Raw genomic sequence first — 24,888 nt, 5'->3', positions numbered from 1 at the left:
CTTTGGGGGGGCTTGGGAGGGGTTAGGGGGGCTTTGGGGGGGCTTGGGAGGGGTTGGGGGGGCTGGGGGGATTTGGGAGGGGTTAGGGGGGCTTTTGTGGGGCTTGGGAGGGGTTGGGGGGCTGCGGGGGATTTGGGAGGGGTTAGGGGGCTTTTGGGGGGCTTGGGAGGGGTTGGGGGGGGCTTGGGAGAGGTTGTGGGGGGCTGCGGGGGGGCTTGGAGGGGGTTGGGGGGATTTGGGGAGCTTTGGGGGGGCTTGGGAGGGGTTAGGGGGGCTTTGGGGGGGCTTGGAGGGGTTGGGGGGCTGGGGGGGATTTGGGAGGGGTTAGGGGGGCTTTTGGGGGGCTTGGGAGGGGTTTGGGGGGCTGCGGGGGGGCTTGGAGGGGGTTGGGGGATTTGGGGAACTTTGGGGGGGCTTGGAGGGGTTAGGGGGGATTTGGGGGGCTTTGGGGGATTTGGGGGAGCTTGGGAGGGGTTGGGGGACTGGGGGGATTTGGGGGGTGTGGGAGGGGTTGGGGGGGCTGGGGGAGGGGAGTTAGGGGGGTTTGGGAGGGGTTAGGGGGGATTTGGGGGGCTTGGGAGGGGTTAGGGGGGATTTGGGGGGGCTTGCAGGGGGTTGGGGGGGATTTGGGGAACTTTGGGGGGCTTTGGGGGGGCTTGGGAGGGATTTGGGGAGCTTGGGGGGGGCTTGGGGTTTGGGGGAGCTTGGGAGGGGTTTGGGGGGGCTGTGGGGGGGGATTTGGGGGGGCTTGGGAGGGGTTAGGGTGGGCTGGGGGGCTGGAGAAGGGGGGTTTGGGGGGGCTTGGGTGGGGTCAGGGGGTCTGGGGGGGGCTTTGGGGGAGGCTTAGGAGGAGTTAGTGGGGCTGGGGGAGGGGGGTTAGGGGGGGTTTTGGGGGGCTGGGTTGGGGCTGTGAGGGGATTTGGGGGGGCTGAGGGGGCTGGGGGGGATTTTGGGGGTCTGGGGGGGCTGAGGATGGGGGCGTTTTGGGGGGCTTGAAGGGCTTTGGGGGGGCTGGGAGTTGGGGGGCTCTGGAGGGGTTTGGGGTCCTAGGGGGGATGTTGGGGGGGCTGGGGATGGAGCTGGGGGTCTTGGGGGTGGTTTTGGGGGGGGGAAATTGGGGGGGTCTGGGTGGATATTGGGGTGCTGGGGGGGTCGGGGGGGGGGGGGGGGATATTGGGGGGTCCCAGGAGCTTTTAATGCTGCTGGGGGGTCTGGGGGGGTCTGGGAATGGATTGGGGGGGCTGGGGGTGGGTTGAGAGTCTTGGGGGAGGTTTTAGGAGGAGGAAATTAGGGGTCTGGGGGGGGTCTGAACCCCAAACCCCCCCGTCACCCCCCCTTTTTCCCCCCCCCCCCCCCAGCTCTGCAAGCGTTACCCCGGCTTCATGCGGGTGGCTCTGTCGGACCCCCAGCCCGAGAGGAGGTGGGTGCCAGGGGGGCTGTTTAGAGACCCCCCCCCAGGATTTAAAGGGGGGGATTTTGGGGGGGCTCCCCCCCTTTTTTAAACCCCCCAGGGGGGGTCTCACCTTGTGTGTCCCCCCCCCAGGTTTTTCAGGAGGGGTTGGGTCACCTTCGACCGCAGCGTCAACATCAAAGAGATCTGCTGGAGCCTGCAGAATATTCGGGTCTGGGGGCTTGGGGGGGCTTTAGGGGGGCTTGGGGGGGTGGGGAGGGGGTTTAAGGGGGTTTTGGGGGGCTGGGAGGGACTGGAAGGGGATTTGGGGGGGTCTTGGGGGGGTGATGCTGAAGTGGGGCAAGGTGGGGGGGGACAGGGGGTGTGTGGGGGTCTTGGGGTTCACTGAGGGTCTTGGGGGGGGGTTCAGGGGTCATTCAGCATCCTGGGGGGGGGGGGGTCTGATGGGATGGGGGGGGATTGGGGGGGGGGTCAGGGGTCATTCAGCATCCTGGGGGGTCGATTGGGGGGGGTTCAGGGGGGGTCTGGGGGGGATTGGGGGGGTGGGGAGGGGGTTTAAGAGGGTTTTGGGGGGCTGGGAGGGACTGGAAGGGGGATTTGGGGGGGTCTTGGGGGGGTTCAAGGGTCATTCAGCATCCTGGGGGGTCTGATGGGATGGGGAATATCTGGGTCTGGGGGGCTTGGGGGGACTTGGGGGGGCTTTAGGGGGGGTTGTGGGGTGGGGAGGGGGTTTAAGGGGGTTTTGGGGAGCTGGGAGGGACTGGAAGGGGATTTGGGGGGGTCTTGGGGGGGGTTCAAGGGTCATTCAGCATCCTGGGGGGGGATCTGATGGGATGGGGAATATCCGGGTCTGGGGGCTTGGGGGGGCTTGGGGGGGGCTTTAGTGGGAGCTTGGGGGGGGGGGGGGGGGGTTTGGGGGGCTGGAAGGGACTGGAAGGGGATTTGGGGGGGTCTTGGGTGGGGTTCAGGGGTCATTCAGCATCCTGGGGGAGGATCTGATGGGATGGGGAATATCTGGGTCTGGGGGCTTGGGGGGGCTTGGGGGGGGGCTTTAGGGGGGGCTTGGGGGGGTGGGGAGGGGGTTTAAGGGGGTTTTGGGGGGCTGGGAGGGACTGGAAGGGGATTTGGGGGGGGGCTTGGGGGGGGTTCAGGGGTCATTCAGCATCCTGGGGGGTCTGATGGGATGGGGAATATCTGGGTCTGGGGGCTTGGGGGGCTTTAGGGGGGTTCGGGGGGGGGCTTGGGGGGTGGGGAGGGGGTTAAGGGGGTTTTGGGGGGCTGGGAGGGACTGGAAGGGGATTTGGGGGTCCTGGGGGGGATGTTTGGGGTCCCAGGGGGTCTGTTTCAAGGTGCTGGGGGGATGTTGGGGTCCCAGGGGGTTTGTTTGGGGGTTCTGGGGGGGTCTGTTGGGGTCCCAGGGGGTCTGTTTGGGGTGCTGGGGGGTTATTTTTGGGGGTGCTGGGGGATGTTGGGGTCCCAGGGGGTCTGGTTGGGGTCCTGGGGGTCTGGTTGGGGTCCTGGGGGACTGTTTGGGGGTGCTGGGGGTATGTTGAGGTCCCAGGGGGTCTATTTGGGGTGCTGGGGGCATGTTGGGGTCCCAGAGGGTCTGTTTGGGATTCTGGGGGTCTGTTTGGGGTCCTGGGGGGTCTGTTTGGGGTCTTGGGGGGGGTATTTTGGGGTGCTGGGGGTATGTTGGGGTCCTGGGGGGTCTGTTTGGGGTCCCAGGGGGTCTGTTTGGGGTCCCAGGGGTTCTGTTTTGCGGTGCTGGGGGGGTATTTTGGGGTCCTGGGGGGTCTGTTTGGGGTCCCAGAGGGTCTGTTTGGGATTCTGGGCGTAGTTGGGGTCCCAGGGGGTCTGTTTGGGGTTCTGGGGGGGTTATTTTGGGGTGCTGGGGGATGTTGGGGTCCCAGGGGGGGGTCTGTTTGGGGTCCTGGGGGGGTATTTTGGGGTCCCAGGGGGTCTGTTTTGGGGTTCTGGGGGGGTTATTTTGGGGTACTGGGGGATGTTGGGGTCCCAGGGGGTGTGTTTGGGTGCTGGGGGTCTGTTTGGGGTCCCAGGGGTTCTGTTTGGGGTCCTGGGGGGTTATTTTGGGGTCCTGAGGGGTTATTTTGGTGTCCCAGGGGGTCTATTTTGAGGTCCGGGGGGGGTTATTTTGGGGTGCTGGGGGGATGTTTGGGGTCTGGGGGGGTTGGGAGTGGTGAGTTGGGGTTTGGGGGGGTTATTTTGAGGTGCTGGGGGGGAGTTGGGGTCCTGAGGGGGTATTTTGGTGTCCCAGGGGGTCCGTTTTGGGGTGCTGGGGGATGTTTGGGGTCTGGGGGTTGTGTGTGGAAGGAGTTGGGGTCCCAGGGGGGTCTGTTTGGGGTGCTGAGGGGTCTGTTGGGGTCCCAGGGGGTCTATTTGGGGTCCTGGGGGGATATTGGGGTCCCAGGGGTTCTGTTTTGAGGTCCTGGGGGGGTATTTTGGGGTCCTGGGGGGTCTGTTTGGGGTCCCAGAGGGTCTGTTTGGGATTCTGGGCGTAGTTGGGGTCCCAGGGGGTCTGTTTGTGGGTGCTGGGGGGGTTATTTTGGGGTGCTGGGGGGATGTTTGGGGTCCCAGGGGGTCTGTTTGGGGTGCTGGGCGGATGTTTGGGGTCCCAGGGGATCTGTTTGGGGTCCTAGGGGATCTGTTTGGGGGTCCTGGGGGGGTTATTTTGGGGTGCTGGGGGGGTCTATTTTAGGGTGCTGGGTGGATGTTGGGGTGCTGGGGGTCTGTTGGGGTCCCAGGGGGTCTATTTTGGGGTCCTGGGGGGTTATTTTGGTGTCCCAGGGGGTCTGTTTTGGGGTGCTGGGGGATATTTGGGGTCTGGGGCATTTGGGGTTAAGTTGGGGTCCTAGGGGGGTTATTTCGGGGTGCTGGGGGGATGTTGGGGTCCCAGGGGGTCTGTTTGGGGTGCTGGGGGGTTATTTTGGGGTGCTGGGGGGATGTTGGGGTCCCAGGGGGTCTGTTTTGGGATGATGGGGGGATGTTTGGAGTCTGGGGGATTTGGGGTTGAGTTGGGATCCTGGGGGTGTTATTTTGGGGTGCTGGGGGTATGTTGGGGTCCCAGGGGGTCTATTTTGGGGTGCTGGGGGATGTTGGGGTCCCAGGGGGGGTCTGTTTGGGGTCCTGGGGGGGTATTTTGGGGTCCCAGGGGGTCTATTTTGGGGTCCTGGGGGGTTATTTGTCCCAGGGGGTCTGTTTGGGGTCCTGAGGGGGTATTTTGGGGTCCTGGGGGGTCTGTTTGGGGTCCCAAGGGATCTGTTTGGGGTCCTGGGGGGTTATTTTGGGGTCCTGAGGGGTTATTTTGGTGTCCCAGGGGGGGTCTGTTTGGGGTGCTGGGGGGATATTTTGGGGTGATGGGGGATGTTGGGGTGCTGGCGGGTATGTTTGGGTCCCAGGGGGTCTATTTTGGGGTGCTGGGGGGATGTTGGGGTCCCAGGGGGGGTCTGTTTGGGGTGCTGGGGGGATATTTTGGGGTCCTGGGGGGTCTGTTTGGGGTCCCAGGGGTTCTGTTTGGGGTCCTGGGGGGGTATTTTGGGGTCCTGGGGGGTCTGTTTGGGGTCCCAGAGGGTCTGTTTGGGATTCTGGGGGTCTGTTGGGGTCCCAGGGGGTTTGTTTGGGGTCCCAGGGGGTCTATTTTGGGGTCCTGGGGGGTTATTTTGGTGTCCCAGGGGGTCTATTTTGAGGTGCTGGTGGGGGGGTTATTTTGGGGTTCCGAGGGGGGGTTATTTGGTGTCTGGGGTGCATTTTGAGGGGGTTATGTTGGTATTTTGGGGGTGCTGACCCCCAAAATAACCCCCCTCCCCTCCCCCAGCTGCGTGACTGCGAGCTGAGCCCCGGGGTGAACCGGGACCTGACGCGGCGCGTGCGCAACGTCAGCGGCATCACCCAGCACCGGCCAATCGTACGCAACGACATCAAGCTGGCGGCGCGCCTGGTGCACGCGCTGGACGGACGGGCACAGCTCTGGGGGGCACCCCCTACCCCCCAAAACCCTGGGGGGGTCACCCCTCATGCTGGGGGAGGGGGAGGAGATGGGCACCCCAACGCCGACGGGGATCCCAACGCCAACGACGCGGCCGCTGCCGCTGCCGCCGCTGCCGCCGCTGGGGTGAGGGGGTGGGGGGGGGGGTGTTTTTTGAAGGGGGGGGTCTTCTGCTGCGTAGAGTCAGCTCTGGGGACCCCCAGATCTATCCCTTGGGCCTTGGGGGGTCCCCAAATCCAGCCCCTGGTCCCCAAATCTATCTCCAGGGGGGTCCTCAGGTCTACCCCGTGCTCCTCAAATCCATCTCCAGGGGGTCCTCAGGTCTACCCTGTGCTCCTCAGATCCATCTCCAGGGGGTCCTCAGGTCTACCCCGTGCTCCTCAAATCCTTCTCCTGGTCCTTGGGGGGTCCCCAAATCCATCTCCAGGGGGTCCCCAGATCTACCCCCTGCTCCCCAAATCCTCCCCCTGGTGCTTGGGGGGTCCCCAAATCTATCTCCAGGGGGTCCTCAGGTCTACCCCGTGCTCCCCAAATCCATCTCCAGGGGGTCCTCAGGTCTACCCACTGCTTCCCAAATCCATCTCCAGGGGGTCCTCAGGTCTACCCCGTGCTCCTCAGATCCATCTCCAGGGGGGTCCTCAGGTCTACCCCGTGCTCCTCAAATCCTGCTCCTGGTCCTTGGGGGGCCCCAAATTCTCCTCCTGGTCCTTTGGGGGGGGTCCCCAGACCCACCCCCTGCTCCCCAAATCCTTCTCCTGGTCCTTGGGGGACCCCAAATTCTCCTCCTGGTCCTTGGGGGGTCCCCAAATCCATCTCCAGGGGGTCCTCAGGTCTACCCTGTGCTCCTCAGATCTATCTCCAGGGGGGTCCTCAGGTCTACCCTGTGCTCCCCAAATCCATCTCCAGGGGGGTCCTCAGGTCTACCCCGTGCTCCCCAAATCCTTCTCCTGGTCCTTGGGGGGCCCCAAATTCTCCTCCTGGTCCTTGGGGGGGGTCCCCAGACCCACCCCCTGCTCCCCAAATCCTTCTCCTGGTCCTTGGGGGACCCCAAATTCTCCTCCTGGTCCTTGGGGGGTCCCTAAATCCATCTCCAGGGGGGTCCTCAGGTCTACCCTGTGCTCCTCAGATCCATCACCAGGGGGTCCTCAGGTCTACCCCGTGCTCCTCAAATCCTGCTCCTGGTCCTTGGGGGGCCCCAAATTCTCCTCCTAGTCCTTGGGGGGGGTCCCCAGACCCACCCCCTGCTCCCCAAATCCTTCTCCTGGTCCTTGGGGGACCCCAAATTCTCCTCCTGGTCCTTGGGGGGTCCCTAAATCCATCTCCAGGGGGTCCCCAGGTCTACCCCCTGCTCCCCAAATCCTCCTCCTGGTCCTTGGGGGATCCCCAAATCCATCTCCAGGGGGTCTTCAGGTCTACCCCGTGCTCCCCAAATCCTCCTCCTGGTGCTTGGGGGTCCCCAAATCCACCTCCTGGTCCCCAAATCCATCTCCTGGGGGTCCCCAAATCCACCCTTGGTCCCCAGATCCACCCCCTGCTCCCCAAATCCGTCCCCTGATCCCCCCCCCATCCCCTGATCCCCCCATCATCCCCATTGCCCCCCCATCCCCTGATGCCCTCATAGCCCCCAATTCCCTGATCCCCCCCATCCCTTGATCCCCCCCATCCCCTGATGCCCCCATTTCCCCCCCATCCCCTGATGCACCCCATGCCCCCTATCCCCTGATGCCCCCCATCCCCAATGCCCCCATAGCCCCCCCCATCCCCTGATTCCCCCCATCCCCATAGCCCCCCCATCCCTTGATGCCCCCATAGCCCCCCCATCCCCTGATCCCCCCCCATCCCCCGCGGCCCCCCCCATCCCCCATTGCCCCCATCCCCCACTGCCCCCCTGACCCCCGCTGCCCCCCTGACCCCCCCATCCCCCGCTACCCCCCGTTGCCCCCCCATCCCCCGCTGCCCCCCTATCCCCCATTGCCCCCCCATCCCCTGATCCCCCCAATCCCCTGCTGCCCCCCATCCCCATTGCCCCCCCTGCTCCCTGCTGTCCCCCCACCCCCCGCTGCCCCCCTGACCCCCCATCCCCTGATCCCTCCCATCCCCATAGCCCCCCATCCCCATTGCCCCCCCTGCCCCCTGCTGCCCCCCATCCCCCGCTGCCCCCCCGCTGCCACCCTGACCCCCCCTGACCCCCCACTGCACCCCCATCCCCCGCTGACCCTCCCCGACCCCCCATCCCCCGCTGCCCCCCATCCTCCCACTGTCCCCCTGACCCCCCATCCCCCGCTGACCCCCCCTGCCCCCCCGCTGACCCCCTGACCCCCCCATCCCCTGACCCCCCCACCCCCCGCTGCCCCCCTGACCCTCCCATACCCTGATCCCCCCGTCCCCCGCTGCCCCCCCATCCCCTGATGCCCCCCATCCCCCTGCTGCCCCCCCATCCCCCGCTGCCCCCCCATCCCCTGATGCCCCCCATCCCCCCGCTGCCCCCCCATCCCCTGCTGCCCCCCTGACCCCCCCATCCCCTGATCCCCCCATCCCCTGCACCCCCCCTGATGCCCCCACTACCCCCATAGCCCCCTGATCCCCTGACCCCCCGCTGCCCCCCTGACCCCCGCTGCTCCCCCATCCCCTGACCCCCTGCTGCCCCCCCCATCCCCCGCTGCCCCCCCTGCCCCCCTGCTGCCCCCCTGACCCCCCCCCTGCCCCCCCCCCAGGCGGTGCCGTCGCAGAACCCGGTGCTGAAGCACATCACCGACTACCTGATCGAGGAGGTGAGCGCCGAGGAGGAGGAGCTGCTGGGCCGGGGCGGCGCCGACGGCGACGACACCCCCCGCGAGCCCAACCCCACCGAGGTCACCGTGGAGCGCGACGAGAAGCTGCTCAAGGTGGGGATGGGGGGGGGGCCTGGGTCACCCCTGTGCTCCTGTCACCCCCCTGTGCCCCCCACGTGTCACCCCTGTACCCCCTGGGTCACCCCTGGGTCACCCCTGTCCTCCTGTCACCCCCCTGTGCCACCCCTGTGCCCCCCCCTGTGTCACCTCTGGGTCACCCCTGGGTCACCCCTGGGTCACCCCTGTGCTCCTGTCACCCCCCTGTGCCCCCCTGTGCCCCCCCGTGTCATCCCTGTGCTCCCCTGAGTCACCCCTGTACCCCCCAGGTCACCCCTGTGCTCTTGTCACCCCCCTGTGCCCCCCTGTGCCCCCCCCGTGTCACCTCTGGGTCACCCCTGGGTCACCCCTGGGTCACCCCTGTGCTCCTGTCACCCCCCTGTACCCCCCGTGTCACCTCTGTGTCACCCCTGGGTCACCCCTGTGCTCCCCCCGTGTCACCTCTGGGTCACCCCTGGGTCACCCCTGTGCTCCTGTGCCCCCCCATGTCACCCCTGTGTCACCCCTGTGCCCCCCCCCGTGTCACCTCTGTACCCCCCCATGTCACCCCTGTACCCCCCGGGTCATCCCTGGGTCACCCCTGTCCTCCTGTCACCCCCCTGTGCCCCCCCCAGTCACCCCTGAGCCCCCCATGCCTCCCCCACCCCTCCCACCCCCATCTCCCCACATCCCCATCCCTCACCCCGTGGCTGCTCCCCCCGCCCCTTCCTGCCCCTATTTACCCCCCCTCCCCCCCTATTTGCCCCCCCTCACCCCTATTTGCCCCCCCCAACCCCTCCTGCCCCCTCTGCCCTCCCACACACCCCCCCCATCTCCCCACATCCCCCCGCATCTCCCCACATCCCCATCCCTCACCCTGTGGCTGCTCCCCCTGCCCCTTCCTGCCCCTATTTACCCCCCCTGCCCCCTATTTGCCCCCCCCACCCCCAACTGCCCCCTCCACACCCCCCCATCTCTCCTCATCCCCATCCCTGTCCACACCCCACCCCCGATCTCCCCCCCATCTCCATCCCTGACCCCGTGGCTGCTCCCGCCGCCCCTTCCTACCCCTATTTACCCCCCCTGCCCCCTATTTACCCCTCCTCCCCCCCTATTTACCCCCCTTCCCCCCTATTTGCCCCCCCAACCCCTCCTGCCCCCTCTGCCTTCCACACACCCCTCCACACCCCCCATCACCCCCCATCCCCCATCCCTCACCCCGTGGCTGCTCCCCCCGCCCCTTCCTGCCCCTATTTACCCTCCCTGCCCCCTATTTACCCCCCCTGCCCCCGTATTTGCCCCCCCTCACCCCTATTTGCCCCCCCAACCCCTCCTGCCCCCTCTGCCCTCCACACCCCCCCCGCCTTCTCCCCACATCCCCATCCCTCACCCCATGGCTGCTCCCCCCGCCCCTTCCTGCCCCTATTTACCCCCCCTACCCCCCTATTTACCCCCCCTGCCCCCCCAATTTGCCCCCCCCCAGGTGCTGGACCGGCTGCTGCTGTACCTGCGCATCGTGCACTCGGTGGATTATTACAACACCTCCGAGTACCTCAACGAGGACGAGATGCCCAACCGCTGCGGCATCGTGCACGTCAGGGGGCCCCTGCCCCCCAACCGCGTCTCCCACGGCGAGGGTAGGCTGGGGGGGGGGCTGATGGGGGGTCCCCTCACCCCCCATGTGGGGTTCGGGGTCTCCATGACACTCACACGTGGGTTTTGGGGTCCCCTGAGTCACAAATGGGGGTCTCGGGGTGTCATTCCCATCCCCACATGTGGGTCTTGGGGTCTCACTGATACCTACAAGTGGGTTTTGGGGTTCCCTGAGTCACAAATGGGGGTCTCAGGGTCTCCCTGACACCTACACGTGGGTCTCGGGGTCCCCTGAGTCACAAATGGGGGTCTCGGGGTGTCATTCCCATCCCCACACGTGGGTCTTGGGGTCTCACTGATACCTACAAGTGGGTTTTGGGGTTCCCTGAGTCACAAATGGGGGTCTCAGGGTCTCCCTGACACCTACACGTGGGTCTTGGGGTTCCCTGAGTCACAAATGGGGGTCTCGGGGTGTCCTTCCCATCCCCACACGTGGGTCTTGGGGTCTCACTGATATCTACAAGTGGGTTTTGGGGTTCCCTGAGTCACAAATGGGGGTCTCAGGGTCTCCCTGACCCCCACACGTGGGTCTTGGGGTCCCCTGAGTCCCAAATGGGGGTCTCGGGGTCTCCCTGACACCCCCACATGTGGGTCTCGGGGTCTCCCTGACACCCACACATGGGGTTCGGGGTCTCCCTGACCCCCACACGTGGGTTTTGGGGTCACCTGAGTCCCAAATGGGGGTCTCGGGGTCTCCCTGACACCCACATGTGAGTTTTGGGGTCACCTGAGTCCCAAATGGGGGTCTCGGGGTCTCCCTGACACCATCATGTGGGTCTCGGGGTCCCCTGAGTCCCAAATGGGGGTCTCCCTGACACCCACATGTGGGTTTTGGGGTCTCCCTGACACCCACACATGGGGTTCGGGGTCTCCCTGACACCTACAAGTGGGTTTTGGGGTCCCCTGAGTCACAAATGGGGGTCTCGGGGTGTCATTCCCGTCCCCACATGTGGGTCTCGGGGTCTCCCTGACACCCACACATGGGTCTCGGGGTCCCCTGAGTCCCAAATGGGGGTCTTGGGGTCTCCCTGACCCCCACACGTGGGTCTTGGGGTCCCCTGAGTCCCAAATGGGGGTCTCGGGGTCTCCCTGACACCCACACGTGGGTTTTGGGGTCTCCCTGACACCCACACATGGGGTTCGGGGTCTCCCTGACACCCACACAGGGGTCTTGGGGTCCCCTGAGTCCCAAATGGGGGTCTTGGGGTCTCCCTGACTCCTACACATGGGTTTTGGGGTCCCCTGAGTCACAAGTGGGGGTCTCAGGGTCTCCCTGACACCTACACGTGGGTCTCGGGGTCCCCTGAGTCCCAAATGGGGGTCTTGGGGTGTCCTTCCCCTCCCTGCTCGAGGAGGAGGCCCAGCACCCCCTGAATCCCCCCAAACACCCCCCAAACACCCCCCTGACCCCCCAAAACCCCCCCAACACACCACTGAGCCCCCCAACATCCCCCTGAGCCCCCCAAACACCCCCTTGACCCCCCCTGGGCCCCCCCTGTGCCCACTGCCGGCCAGGCCTGAGGCCCTGCCTGAGGAGGAGGCCCAACGCCCCCTGAACCCCCCCAAACACCCCCCAAACACCCCTCTGACCCCCCAAACACCCCCCAACGCCCCCCTGACCCCCCCAAACACCCCCTGAGCCCCTCTGACCCCCCCTGTGCCCGCTGCTGGCCAGGCATGAGGCCCTGCCCGAGGAGGAGGCCCAACACCCCCTGAACCCCCCCAAACACCCCCCAAACACCCCCCTGACCCCCCAAAAACCCCCCTGAGCTCCCCTGAGTCCCCCAACATCCCCTTGACCCCCCCTGGGCCCCCCCTGTGCCCGCTGCCGGCCAGGCCTGAGGCCCTGCCCGAGGAGGAGGCCCAACACCCCCTGAACCCCCCCAAATACCCCCCTGACCCCCCAAACACCCGCCTAGCACCCCCCTGACCCCCCAAACACCCCCCAACGCCCCCCTGACCCCCCCAAACACCCCCTGAGCCCCTCTGACCCCCCCTGTGCCCGCTGCTGGCCAGGCGTGAGGCCCTGCCCGAGGAGGAGGCCCAAGGCCCCCTGAACCCCCCCAAACACCCCCAAACACCCCCCTGACCCCACAAAACACCCCCCCAACGCCCCCCTGACCCCCCAAACACCCCCCTGAGTCCCCCAACATCCCCTTGACCCCCCCTGTGCCCTCCCTGTGCCCGCTGCTGGCGGGGCCTGAGGCCCTGCCCGAGGAGGAGGCCCAAGGCCCCCTGAACCCCCCCAAACACCCCCCAAACACCCCCCTGAACCCCAAACACCCCCCAAACACCCCCCAAACACCCCCCTGACCCCCAAAAAACCCCCCTGAGTCCCCCAACATCCCCTTGACCCCCCCTGAGCCCCTCTGACCCCTCCTTGTGCCCGCTGCTGGCCGGGCGTGAGGCCCTGCCCGAGGAGGAGGCCCAAGGCCCCCTGAACCCCCGCAAACACCCCCAAACACCCACTGACCCCCCAAAACCCCCCCAAACACCCTCCTGACCCCCCAAAAACCCCCCTGAGTCCCCCAACATCCCCTTGACCACCCCTGTGCCCCCCCTGTGCCCGCTGCTGGCCAGGCGTGAGGCCCTGCCCGAGGAGGAGGCCCAACGCCCCCTGAACCCCCCCAAACACCCCCCAAACACTCCCCTGACCCCCCAAACACTCCCTGACACCCCCAAAACCCCCCTGAGCCCCAACATCCCTGAGCCCCTCTGACCCCTCCCCGACCCCCCCTGGGCCCGCTGCTTGCCGGGCGTGAGGCCCTGCCCAAGGAGGAGGCCCAACGCCCCCTGAAGCCCCCCAAACACCCCCCTGAACCCCCAAAACACCCCCCTGACCCCCCTGTCCCCCCCCCACAGTGGCAGAGTGGCAGAAGGGCTTTGAGGAGCGGCTGGGCCCGCTGCTGGCCGGGCGTGAGGCCCTGCCCGAGGAGGAGGCCCAACGCCCCCTGAACCCCCCCAAACACCCCCCAAACACCCCCCTCACCCCCCCAAACACCCTCCTGACCCCCTCAAACACCCCCCTGACCCCCAAAACACCCTCCTGACCCCCCTGTCCCCCCCCCACAGTGGCAGAGTGGCAGAAGGGCTTTGAGGAGCGGCTGGGCCCGCTGCTGGCCGGGCGTGAGGCCCTGCCCGAGGAGGAGGCCCAACACCCCCTGAACCCCCCCAAACACCCCCCTGACCCCCCATACACCCCCCAAACACCCCCCTGACCCCCCAAAACACCCCCCTGACCCCCCCAACATCCCCCTGAGCCCCCCAAACACCCCCTGAGCCCCTCTGACCCACCCTGTGCCCGCTGCTGGCCGGGCGTGAGGCCCTGCCCGAGGAGGAGGCCCAACGCCCACTGAACCCCCCCAAACACCCCCCAAACACTCCCCTGACCCCCCAAACACCCCCCTGACACCCCCAAAACCCCCCTGAGCCCCCCAACATCCCCCTGAGCCCCTCTGACCCCCCTGTGCCTGCTGCTGGCCAGGCCTGAGGCCCTGCCCGAGGAGGAGGCCCAAGGCCCCCTGAACCCCCCCAAACACCCCCCAAACACCCCCCTCACCCCCCCAAACACCCTCCTGACCCCCCCAAACACCCCCCTGACCCCCCAAACATCCCCCTGAGCCCCCCAAACACCCCCTGAGCCCCTCTGACCCCCCTGGGCCTGCTGCTGGCCGGGCGTGAGGCCCTGCCCGAGGAGGAGGCCCAACACCCCCTGAACCCCCCCAAACAACCCCCTGACCCTCCAAACACCCCCCTGATCCCCCCAACCCCCCCCCCAACATCCCCTGAGCCCCCCAACATCCCCCTGAGCCCCCCAAACACCCCCTGAGCCCCTCTGACCCCCCTGGGCCCGCTGCTGGCCAGGCGTGAGGCCCTGCCCGAGGAGGAGGCCCAACACCCCCTGAACCCCCCCAAACACCCCCAAAACACCCCCCTGACCCCCCCTATCCCCCCCCCCACAGTGGCAGAGTGGCAGAAGGGCTTTGAGGAGCGGCTGGGCCCGCTGCTGGCCGGGCGTGAGGCCCTGCCCGAGGAGGAGGCCCAAGGCCCCCTGAACCCCCCCAAACACCCCCCTGAACCCCAAAACACACCCCAAACACCCCCCTGACCCCCCAAAACACCCCCCTGTCCCCCCCCCACAGTGGCAGAGTGGCAGAAGGGCTTTGAGGAGCGGCTGGGCCCGCTGCTGGCCGGGCGTGAGGCCCTACCCGAGGAGGAGGCCCAACGCCCCCTGACCCCCCCAAACGCCCCCCAAACACCCCCAAACACCCCCCTGACCCCCCAAAACACCCCCCTGTCCCCCCCCACAGTGGCAGAGTGGCAGAAGGGCTTTGAGGAGCGGCTGGGCCCGCTGCTGGCCGGGCGCGAGGCCCTGCCCGAGGAGGAGGCCCAACGCCTGGGCCGCAAGGACCCCGACCAGGAGCTGGAGAAGTTCGTCACGGCCAACACCCAGGAGCTGGGCAAGGACAAGTGGCTCTGCCCCCTCAGCGGCAAGAAGTTCAAGGTCAGGGCTTTGGGGGGCTCTGGGGGGCACCCAGGGGCTTTGGGGGGCACCCAGGGGGCTTGCGGGGGCTCCTGGGGGCACCCAGAGGCACCCAGAGAGCTTTGGGGGGCACCCAGGGGGCTTGCGGGGGCTCCTGGGGGCACCCAGAGGCACTCATAGGGCTTTGGGAGGCATCCAGGGGGCTTTGGGGGCCTCCTGGGGGCATCTAGAGGTACCCATGGGGCTCTGGGGGGCTTTGGGGGGCACCCAGGGGGCTTTAGGGGACTCTGGGGGGCTCCTGGGGGCTTTGGGGGGCTCCTGGGGGCACCCAGGGGACACCCAGGAGCTGGGCAAGGACAAGTGGCTCTGCCCCCTCAGCGGCAAGAAGTTCAAGGTCAGGGCTTTGGGGGGCACCCAGGGGGCTCTGGGGGGCTCTGGGGGGCACCCAGGGGGCTTTGGGGGGCACCCAGAGGCACCCATGGGGCTTGGGGTAGCTCCTGAGGGCACCCAGAGGCACTCATAGGGCTTTGGGAGGCATCCAGGGGGCTTTGGGGGCCTCCTGGGGGCATCTAGAGGTACCCATGGGGCTCTGGGGGGCTTTGGGGGGCACCCAGGGGGCTTTAGGGGACTCTGGGGGGCACCCAGGGGCCTTGGGGGGCTCCTGGGGGCACCCAGGGGCTTTGGGGGGCTCCTGGGGGGCAGCCAGGGGCTTTGGGGGGCACCCAGAGGCACCCAGGGGGCTTTAGGGGGCTCCTGGGGGCTTTGGGGGGCACCCAGGGGGCTTTAGGGGGCTTTGGGGGGCACCCAGGGGCTTTGGGGGGCCCCCCTTGACCTGTGAGACCCTCCCCTGTGCCCCCCCCAGGGCCCCGAGTTGGTGCTTCAGCCCATCTCCAACCAGCACGGGGAGGGGATGGGGGGCACTGGGGGGGCACTGGGTGGGTGTGGGGGACATGGGGGGCACAGGGGGGGTTGGGGTGACCCCTGTCCCCCCCCCAGACCCATTTTCCCCCCCCCCCCAACCCATGTGACACCCCCTGTGCCCCCCCCCAGGACCCCCCCAGGGCCCTGAGTTGATGCTTCGGCCAATCTTCAAGAAGCACGGGGAGGGGATGGGGGGCACTGGGGGGGCACTGGGGTGCACTGGGGGGGCACTGGGGTACTGGTGGGGCTCAGGGGGGGTTGGGGTGACCCCTGCCCACCCCCCAGACCCATTTCCCCCCCCCTGTGCCCCCCCCAGGACCCCCCCAGAGCCCTGAGTTGATGCTTCGGTCAATCTTCAACAAGCACGGGGAGGGGATGGGGGGCACTGGGGTGCACTGGGGGGGCACTGGGTGGGTGTGGGGGACCTGGGGGGGCACAGGGGGGGTTGGGGTGACCCCTGTCCCCCCCCCAGACCCATTTCCCCCCCCCCCCCAACCCATGTGACACCCCCTGTGCCCCCCCCAGGACCCCCCCAGAGCCCCAAGTTGATGCTTCAGCCCATCTCCAACCAGCACGGGGAGGGGATGGGGGGCACTGGGGGGGCACTGGGGTACTGGTGGGGCACAGGGGGGGTTGGGGTGACCCCTACCCACCCCCCAGACCCATTTCCCCCCCCCCTCAACCCATGTGACACCCCCTGTGCCCCCCCCAGGACCCCCCCAGGGCCCCGAGTTGGTGCTTCAGCCCATCTCCAGCAAGCACGGGGAGGGGATGGGGGGCACTGGGGGGGTACTGGGTGGGTGTGGGGGACATGGGGGGGCAATGAGGGGGCACAGGGGGGTTGGGGTGACCCCTGCCCACCCCCCAGACCCATTTCCCCCCCCCTGTGCCCCCCCCAAGGCCCCGAGTTGGTGCTTCAGCCCATCTCCAACCAGCACGGGGAGAGGATGGGGGGCACTGGGGGGGCACTGGGTGGGTGTGGGTGACATGGGGGGCACAGGGGGGGTTGGGGTGACCCTTGCCCACCCCCAGACCCGTTTCCCCCCCCCTGTGCCCCCCCCAGAGCCCCGAATTCGTTCGGAAGCACATCTTCAACAAGCACGGGGAGGGGATGGGGGGCACTGGGGAGGCACTGGGGTGCACTGGGGGGGCACTGGGGTACTGGTGGGGCACAGGGGGGGTTGGGGTGACCCCTGCCCACCCCCCCCAGACCCATTTTCCCCCCCCTGTGCCCCCCCCAGGGCCCCGAGTTGGTGCTTCAGCCCATCTCCAACCAGCACGGGGAGGGGATGGGGGGCACTGGGGTGCACTGGGGGGGGCACTGGGTGGGTGTGGGGGACCTGGGGGGGCACAGGGGGGATTGGGGTGACCCCTGTCCCCCCCCCAGACCCATTTACCCCCCCCTCCAACCCATGTGACACCCCCTGTGCCCCCCCCAGGACCACCCCAGGGCCCTGAGTTGGTGCTTCAGCCCATCTCCAGCAAGCACGGGGAGGGGATGGGGGGCACTGGGGGGGCACTGGGTGGGTGTGGGTGACATGGGGGGCACAGGGGGGGTTGGGGTGACCCTTGCCCACCCCCCAGACCCATTTCCCCCCCCCTGTGCCCCCCCCAGGGCCCCGAATTCGTTCGGAAGCACATCTTCAACAAGCACGGGGAGAAGATGGGCGCGGTGCGCAAGGAGGTGCTGTTCTTCAACAACTTCCTCATGGACCCCAAACGTCCTGCCCTGCCTGAGGGGAAAGGGGGACCCCCCCCAGGACCCACCCAAGGTCAGAGAAAACCCCCCCCCAAACCCCAAAATCACCCCCATAACCCCCACTCCACAACCCCCACCTCACCCACCCACCCCCCGTGGGAACAAGGGCAGGGGGATTCCCAGTGTGTGGGGAGGGGGAGGGACCAGTTTGACCCCCCCTCTGCCCCCCCCATAAAGAAAGGGGGTACCCCAAAAGCCCCCTGGGGTGGGGACACCCTAAACTACCCCCCCCAGGGGTTGGGGACACCCCAAATTTATTCCCCCCCCACCCCGGTCATATGGGGATACCCCAAATCTCATGGTCTGGGGATGGGAAGACCCCAGTTTGACCCCCCCCCTGAAGAAAAGGGGGCACCCCAAAACCTCCCTGGGGTGGGGACACCCCCACATGCCCCCCCTCAGGGTGGGGACACCCCAAATTTACCCCCCCCAGGGTCATATGGGGAGGGGGATACCCCAAATGTCATGGTCTGGAGAGGGGGAGATCCCAGTGTGACCCCCCCCCCAAAAGAAAGGGGGCACCCCAAAAGCCCCCTGGGGTGGGGACACCCCCACATGCCCCCCCTCAAGGTGGGGACACCCCAAATTAAACATCCCCCCCCCAGGGTCATATGGGGATACCCCAAATCTCATGGTCTGGGGAGGGGGAGACCCCAGTTTGACCCCCCCTCTGGACCCCCACTAAAAGAAGGGGGGCACCCCAAAACCTCCCTGGGGTGGGGACACCCCCACATGCCCCCCCTCAAGGTGGGGACACCCCAAATTAAACATCCCCCCCCCACGGTCATATGGGGATACCCCAAATCTCATGGTCTGGAGAGGGGGAGACCCCAGTTTGACCCCCCTTCTGCACCCCCACTGAAAGAAAGGGGGCACCCCAAAACCTCCCTGGGGTGGGGACACCCTAAACTGCCCCCCCCAGGGGTTGGGGACACCCCAAATTTACCCCCCCCCCACCCCGGTCATATGGGGATACCCCAAATCCCATGGTCTGGGAAGGGGGAGACCCCAGTTTGACCCCCCCTCTGCCCCCCCCCATAAAGAAAGGGGGCACCCCAAAAGCCCCCTGGGGTGGGGACACCCCCACATGCCCCCCCTCAGGGTGGGGACACCCCAAATTCACCCCCCCAGGGTCATATGGGGAGGGCGATACCCCAAATGTCATGGTCTGGGAAGGGGGAGACCCCAGTTTGACCCCCCTTCTGCACCCCCACTGAAAGAAAGGGGGTACCCCAAAAGCCCCCTGGGGTGGGGACACCCTAAACTACCCCCCCCAGGGGTTGGGGACACCCCAAATTTATTCCCCCCCCACCCCGGTCATATGGGGATACCCCAAATCTCATGGTCTGGGAAGGGGGAGACCCCAGTTTGACCCCCCCTCTGCCCCCCCCCATAAAGAAAGGGGGTACCCCACAACCTCCCTGGGGTGGGGACACCCTAAACTGCCCCCTCCAGGGGGTGGGGACACCCCAAATTAACCCCCCACCCCGGTCATATGGGGATACCCCAAATCTCATGGTCTGGAGAGGGGGAGACCCCAGTTTGACCCCCCTTCTGCACCCCCACTGAAAGAAAGGGGGCACCCCAAAACCTCCCTGGGGTGGGGACACCCTAAACTGACCCCCCCAGGGGTTGGGGACACCCCAGATTAATCTCCCCCCCACCCCGGTCATATGGGGATACCCCAAATCTCATGGTCTGGGGAGGGGAAGACCCCAGTTTGACCCCCCTTCTGCACCCCCACTGAAAGAAAGGGGGTACCCCAAAACCTCCCTGGGGTGGGGACACCCTAAACTACCCCCCTCAGGTGTTGGGGACACCCCAAATTTACCCCCCCCCTCCAGGGTCGTATGGGGATACCCCAAATCTCATGGTCTGGAGAGGGGGAGACCCCAGTTTGACCCCCCTTCTGCACCCCCACTGAAAGAAAGGGGGCACCCCAAAACCTCCCTGGGGTGGGGACACCCTAAACTACCCCCTCCAGGGGTTGGGGACACCCCAAATTCACCCCCCCAGGGTCATATGGGGGGGGGATACCCCAAATGTCATGGTCTGGGGAGGGGGAGACCCCAGTTTGACACCCCCGCCTGAAGAAAAGGGGGCACCCCAAAACCTCCCTGGGGTGGGGACACCCAAAACTACCCCCCCCCAGGGGTTGGGGACACCCCAAATTTACCCCCCCCTCCAGGGTCATATGGGGATACCCCAAATCTCATGGTCTGGGGAGGGGGAGACCCCAGTTTGACCCCCCCTTCTGCACCCCCACTGAAAGAAGGGGGGCACCCCAAAACCTCCCTGGGGTGGGGACACCCTAAACTACCCCCCCCAGGGGTTGGGGACACCCCCACATGCCCCCTCTCAGGGTGGGGACACCCCAAATTCACCCCCCCCAAGGTCATATGGGGAGGGGGGCCCCCCAAATCCTGCACTATAAAGATGGGGAGACCCCAGTTTGACCCCCCCCAATAAAAAAGGGGTTCCAGGGGCACCCCAACCCCTCCCCCCACAATGGGTGACACCCCAAATGACCCCCCCAAACTGGTGACACCCCCAAACCCCCCCATGACCCACTGACACCCCAAATTTACCCCCCCAGGGGTCAGATTGAGACACCCCCAAACCTTTAGGATGGGGATACCCCAATTTCCCCCCCTCCCCAGAATAAAAGGGGGGGGCTGGGGGCACCCTAAACCCCCCCTGGGGGTTGGGGACACCCCCTAAACCCCCCCCACCCCAGGCCTGGCCCCGGGGCTGCCGTACCCCCCCCAGACGCCGCAGGGGATGATGCCCTACGGGCAGCCCCGACCCCCCATCCTGGGCTACGGAGGTAAGGGGGGGCTGGGGAGGGGATTTGGGGGGGCTGGGGGGGAATTAGGGGGCTGGGGAGGGATTTTAGGGGAGCTGGGGGGGGAATTGGGGGGCTGGGGGGGAGTCGGGGGGCTGGGGAGTGATTTTAGGGGGGCTGGGGGGGATTTGGGGGGCTGGGGAGTGATTTCAGGGGGGCTGGGCGGTGATTTGGGGGGGCTGGGGGGTGATTTGGAGGGTTGGGGGGTGCTGGGGAGGGGATTTGGGGGGGCTGGAGGGGATTTGGGGGGATGGGGAGTGATTTTAGGGGGGCTGGGGGAGGATTTGGGGGGCTGGAGGGGGAATTGAGGGGCTGAGGGGTGATTTGGAGGGGCTGGGGGGGGAATTGGGGGGGCTGGGGGTGATTTTAGGGGGCCTGGGGGGGATTTGGGGGGGCTGGGGAGTGATTTTAGGGGGGCTGGGGGGTGATTTTGGGGGGCTGGGGGGGGAAACTGAGGTCCTGGGGGGGAATTGGGGGGCTGGGGGTGATTTGGGGGGCTGGGGGCTGATTTAAAGGGACTGGAGGGGGATTTGGGGGGCTGGGGGGGGAATTGGGGGGCTGGGGTGTGATTTGGGGGGGCTGGAGGGGGAAACTAAGGTGCTGGGGGGCAAATTGGGGGGCTGGGGGTGATTTTAGGGGGGCTGGGGGGGGAATTGGGGGGCTGGGGGTGATTTTAGGGGGGTTAGTGGGGGGGGATTTGGGGGGCTGGAGGGGGAATTGAGGGGCTGAGGGGGGATTTGGAGGGGCTGGGGGGGGATTTGGGGGGGCTGGGGAGGGGAATTGGGGGGCTGGGAAGTGATTTTAGGGGGGCTGGGGGGGATTTTTGGGGCTGGGGAGTGATTTTAGGGGGGCTGGAGGGGACTTGGGGGCTGGGGGGGAATTGGGGGGGCTGGGGAGTGATTTTAGGGGGGCTGGGGGGGGATTGGGGGGGCTGGAGGGGGAATTGAGGGGCTGAGGGGTGATTTGGGGGGGCTGGGGGGGGATTTAGGGGGCCTGGGGGTGATTTGGGGGGCGCTGGGGGGGGATTTGGGGGGGGACTGGGGGCTGGTTTTGGGGGGGCTGGGGGGGATTTGGGGGGTGATTTGGGGGGGGCTGGGGGGTGATTTGGGGGGGGATTTGTGGGGGCTGGGGGCTGATTTTGGGGGGGCTGGGGGGCTGATTTGGGGGGGGACTGGGGGTTGATTTTGGGGGAGCTGGGGGGTTGATCTGGGGGCTGATTTTGGGGGGGCTGGGGGGGATTTGGGGGCTGATTTGGGGGGGCTGGGGGGTTGATTTGGGGGCTGATTTTGGGGGGGCTGGGGGTGATTTGGGGGAGATTTGGGGGGTGATTTGGGGGGGACTTGGGGTTGATTTGGGGGGGATTTGGGGGGCCTGGGGCTGATTTTGGGGGGTCTGGGGCTGATTTGGGGGGGATTTGGGGGGTCTGGGGTCTGATTCTCAGGTTGTGGGGCTCAGGCCTTTTGGGGGGGTCACTGGGGGGGTCCCTGTGGCCCCCCTGACCCCCCCTTTTCCCCCCCCCCCCCCCCAGGTGGCCCCCCCTACCCCCCCGGGCCCTACGCCGCCGGCCGGGGCAACTACGAGACCTTCCGGGGACAGGGGGGGTACCTGAACAAGCCCCGCAGCAGGTGAGGGGCACTGGGGGCACTGGGAGGCACTGGGAGGCACTGGGAGGGCTAATGGAGGGGACTGGGGGGCACTGGGAGGGCTAATGGGGGGGACTGGGAGGCACTGGGAGGGCACTGGGGGGCTAATGGGGGGACTGGGAGGTACTGGGAGGGCTAATGGGGGGGACTGGGAGGCGCTGGGAGGTGCTGGGAGGCACTGGGAGGGCTAATGGGGGGACTGGGAGGGCACTGGGTGGCTAATGGAGGGGACTGGGGGGCACTGGGAGGTACTGGGAGGGCTAATGGGGGGGGACTGGGGGCACTGGGAGGCGCTGGGAGGTACTGGGAGGCACTGGGAGGGCTAATGGGGGGGACTGGGGGGCACCGGGGGGCACAGGGAGGGGGTGGGAGGGCTAATGGAGGGGACTGGGAGGCACTGGGAGGGCTAATGGGAGGGACTGGGAGGCGCTGGGAGGTACTGGGAGGCACTGGGAGGGCTAATGGGGGGGACTGGGAGGCACTGGGAGGGCACTGGGTGGCTAATGGGGGGACTGGGAGGCACTGGGGGGCTAATGGAGGGCACTGGGAGGCACTGGGAGGGCTAATGGCGGTGACTGGGAGGCTAATGGCGGTCACTGGGAGGCACTGGGAGGCACTGGGGGGCTAATGGCAGTGACTGGGAGGCACTGTGGGGGCTAATGGTGGGTACTGGGAGGCACTGGGAGGCACTGGGGGTGTAACTGGGAGGCACTGGAGGGCACTGGGAGGCACTGGGGGGCACTGGGAGGGCTAATGGCGGTTACTGAGAGGCACTGGGAGGCACTGGGGGGGCACTGGGAGGGCACTGGGGGGCACTGGGAGGGCTAATGGGGGGCACTGGGAGGCACTGGGAGGGCTAATGGAGGGGACTGGGGGGCACTGGGGAGGCACTGGGGGCACTGGGAGGCACTGGGGGCTAACAGCGGTGACTGGGAGGTACTAGGAGGCACTGGGGGGGTGACTGGGAGGCACTGGGAAGCTAATGGCGGTCACTGGGGGGCACTGGGGGTGTGACTGGGAGGCACTGGGAGGGCTAATGGAGGGGATGGGAGGCACTGGGAGCACTGGGAGCACTGGGGGCACTGGGAGGGCTAATGGAGGGGACTGGGAGGCACTGGGGGTGTAACTGGGAGGCACTGGGGGGCACTGGGAGGCACTGGGGGGGGTGACTGGGAGGCACTGGGGGCACTGGGATGCACTGGGAGGCACTGGGGGGGCTAATGGAAGGCACTGGGATGCACTGGGGGTGTAACTGGGAGCACTGGGAGGCACTGGGAGGTCTAATGGAGGGGACTGGGAGGCACTGGAGGGGGGACTGGGAGGCACTGTGTGGCTAATGGAGGGGACTGGGAGGCACTGGGAGGTACTGGGGGTGTAACTGGGAGGCACTGGGGGGCACTGGGGGGGTAACTGGGAGGCACTGGGATGCACTGGGGGGGCACTGGGGGTGTAACTGGGAGCACTGGGAGCACTGGGAGGCACTGGGGGGGTCACTGGGAGCACTGGGAGGCACTGGGGGGGTAACTGGGAGGCACTGGGGGGGTCACTGGGAGGCACTGGGATGCACTGGGGGGGCACTGGGGGTGTAACTGGGAGCACTGGGAGCACTGGGAGGCACTGGGGGGGTCACTGGGAGCACTGGGAGGCACTGGGGGGGTAACTGGGAGGCACTGGGGGGGTCACTGGGAGGCACTGGGAGGCACTGGGAGCACTGGGGGCACTGGGAGCACTGGGAGACACTGGGAGGGCTAATGGAGGGCACTGGGAGGCACTGGGGGGCACTGGGAGGCACTGGGGGGGCTAATGGAAGGCACTGGGGGGCACTGGGAGGCACTGGGGGGCACTGGGGGCGTGACTGGGAGGCACTGGGAGGCACTGGGGGGTAACTGGGAGCACTGGGAGCACTGGGGGGGTAACTGGGAGGCACTGGGAGCACTGGGAGGCACTGGGAGGCACTGGGAGGCACTGGGGGGCACTGGGGTGTAACTGGGAGCACTGGGAGGCACTGGGGGGGTAACTGGGAGGCACTGGGGGGGTCACTGGGAGCACTGGGAGGCACTGGGGGTGTAACTGGGAGCACTGGGGGGCACTGGGAGGCACTGGGAGGCACTGGGGGGCACTGGGAGGGCTAATGGGGGGCACTGGGAGGCACTGGGAGCACTGGGAGGGCACTGGGAGGCACTGGGGGTGTAACTGGGAGGCACTGGGGGGGTAACTGGGAGGCACTGGGGGTGTAACTGGGAGGCACTGGGAGCACTGGGGGCTCACGCAGCCCCTCGGCCAGGCTGGTGCGGGGGGACCCTCGCGCCATCGTCGAGTACCGGGACCTGGACGCCCCCGAGGACGTCGACTTCTTCTAGGGGGGGGGGGTCCCTGCCCCCCAACCCCCCCCCTGCCCCCCAACCCCCCCACCCCCCACCCCCAGGACCCCCTTTTGATACGCCCCTCCCCCCCCCTTTACCCCGCCCCTCCCCCCCCACCCCCCCCCCAAAAACACCCAACCCCCCCCCACCCACCCCCCCCCCAATAAACGGCCCCGTGGGGGCAGCACCCACCTCACCCCACTGCTGGGGGGCTGGGGGGGGCTGGGGGGGGTCCCTAGAGGGGAGTTGGGGGGCTGGGGGGGTTCCTAGAGGGGAGTTGGGGGGCTGGGGAGGGGCAGGGGGGTCCCCAGAGAGGAGTTGGGGGGCTGGGGGGGGCTGCTAGAGGGGAGTTGGGGGGCTGGGGGGTCCTTAGAGGGGAGTTGGGGGGCTGGGGGGGTTCCTAGAGGGGAGTTGGGGGGCTGGGTTTGTCCCTAAAGGGGTCTTGGGGGGCTGGGGGGGTCCCTAGAGGGGAGTTGGGGGGCTGGGGAGGGTCCCTATAGGGTTCCATGGGGCTGGGGGGGAGCTTGGGGGTCCCTAGATGAGAGTTGGGGGGCTGGGGGGGTCCCTATAGGGGAGTTGGGGGGCTGGGGTGTCCCTAGAGGGGAGTTGGGGGGCTGGAGGGGAGCTTGGGTGTCCCTAGAGGGGAGTTGGGGGGCTGGGAGGGGGGCTTGGGGGGTCCCTAGAGGGGAGTTGGGGGGCTGGGGAGGGGCAGGGGGTTCCCTAGAGGGGAGTTGGGGGGCTGGGTGGGGTCCCTAGAAGGGAGTTGGGGGGCTGGGGGGTCCCTATAGGGTTCCATGGGGGTGGGGGGGCTGGGGGGGTCCCTAGAGGGGAGTTGGGGGGCTGGGGGTGGGCTGGGGGTTCCCTAGAGGGGAGTTGGGGGGCTGGGAGGGTCCCTAGAGGGGAGTTGAGGGACTGGGGGGGAGCTTGGGGGTCCCTAGAG

General features: G+C 67.4%; 1 protein-coding gene across 1 annotated transcript; it reads left to right on the top strand.

The window, feature by feature from the left end:
- Window positions 1–1,358: 1,358 nt before the first annotated feature.
- SRRT (serrate, RNA effector molecule) lies at window positions 1,359–24,139 on the top strand (the record flags this gene model as incomplete). Its single annotated transcript, XM_084280671.1, has 10 exons — window positions 1,359–1,420; window positions 1,544–1,622; window positions 5,244–5,540; window positions 8,129–8,299; window positions 9,765–9,918; window positions 14,245–14,438; window positions 16,954–17,110; window positions 19,835–19,924; window positions 21,471–21,567; window positions 23,870–24,139. Coding segments are annotated over 10 exons (1,377 nt in total), but the record flags the coding sequence as incomplete, so codon positions are not given.
- Window positions 24,140–24,888: the final 749 nt, after the last annotated feature.

This window comes from Gallinula chloropus (assembly GCF_964237585.1).
Source record: "Gallinula chloropus genome assembly, contig: HAP1_SCAFFOLD_448, whole genome shotgun sequence".
In the NCBI taxonomy this organism is placed as follows: domain Eukaryota; kingdom Metazoa; phylum Chordata; class Aves; order Gruiformes; family Rallidae; genus Gallinula; species Gallinula chloropus.
This window is presented reverse-complemented; position numbering and strand designations above follow the sequence as displayed.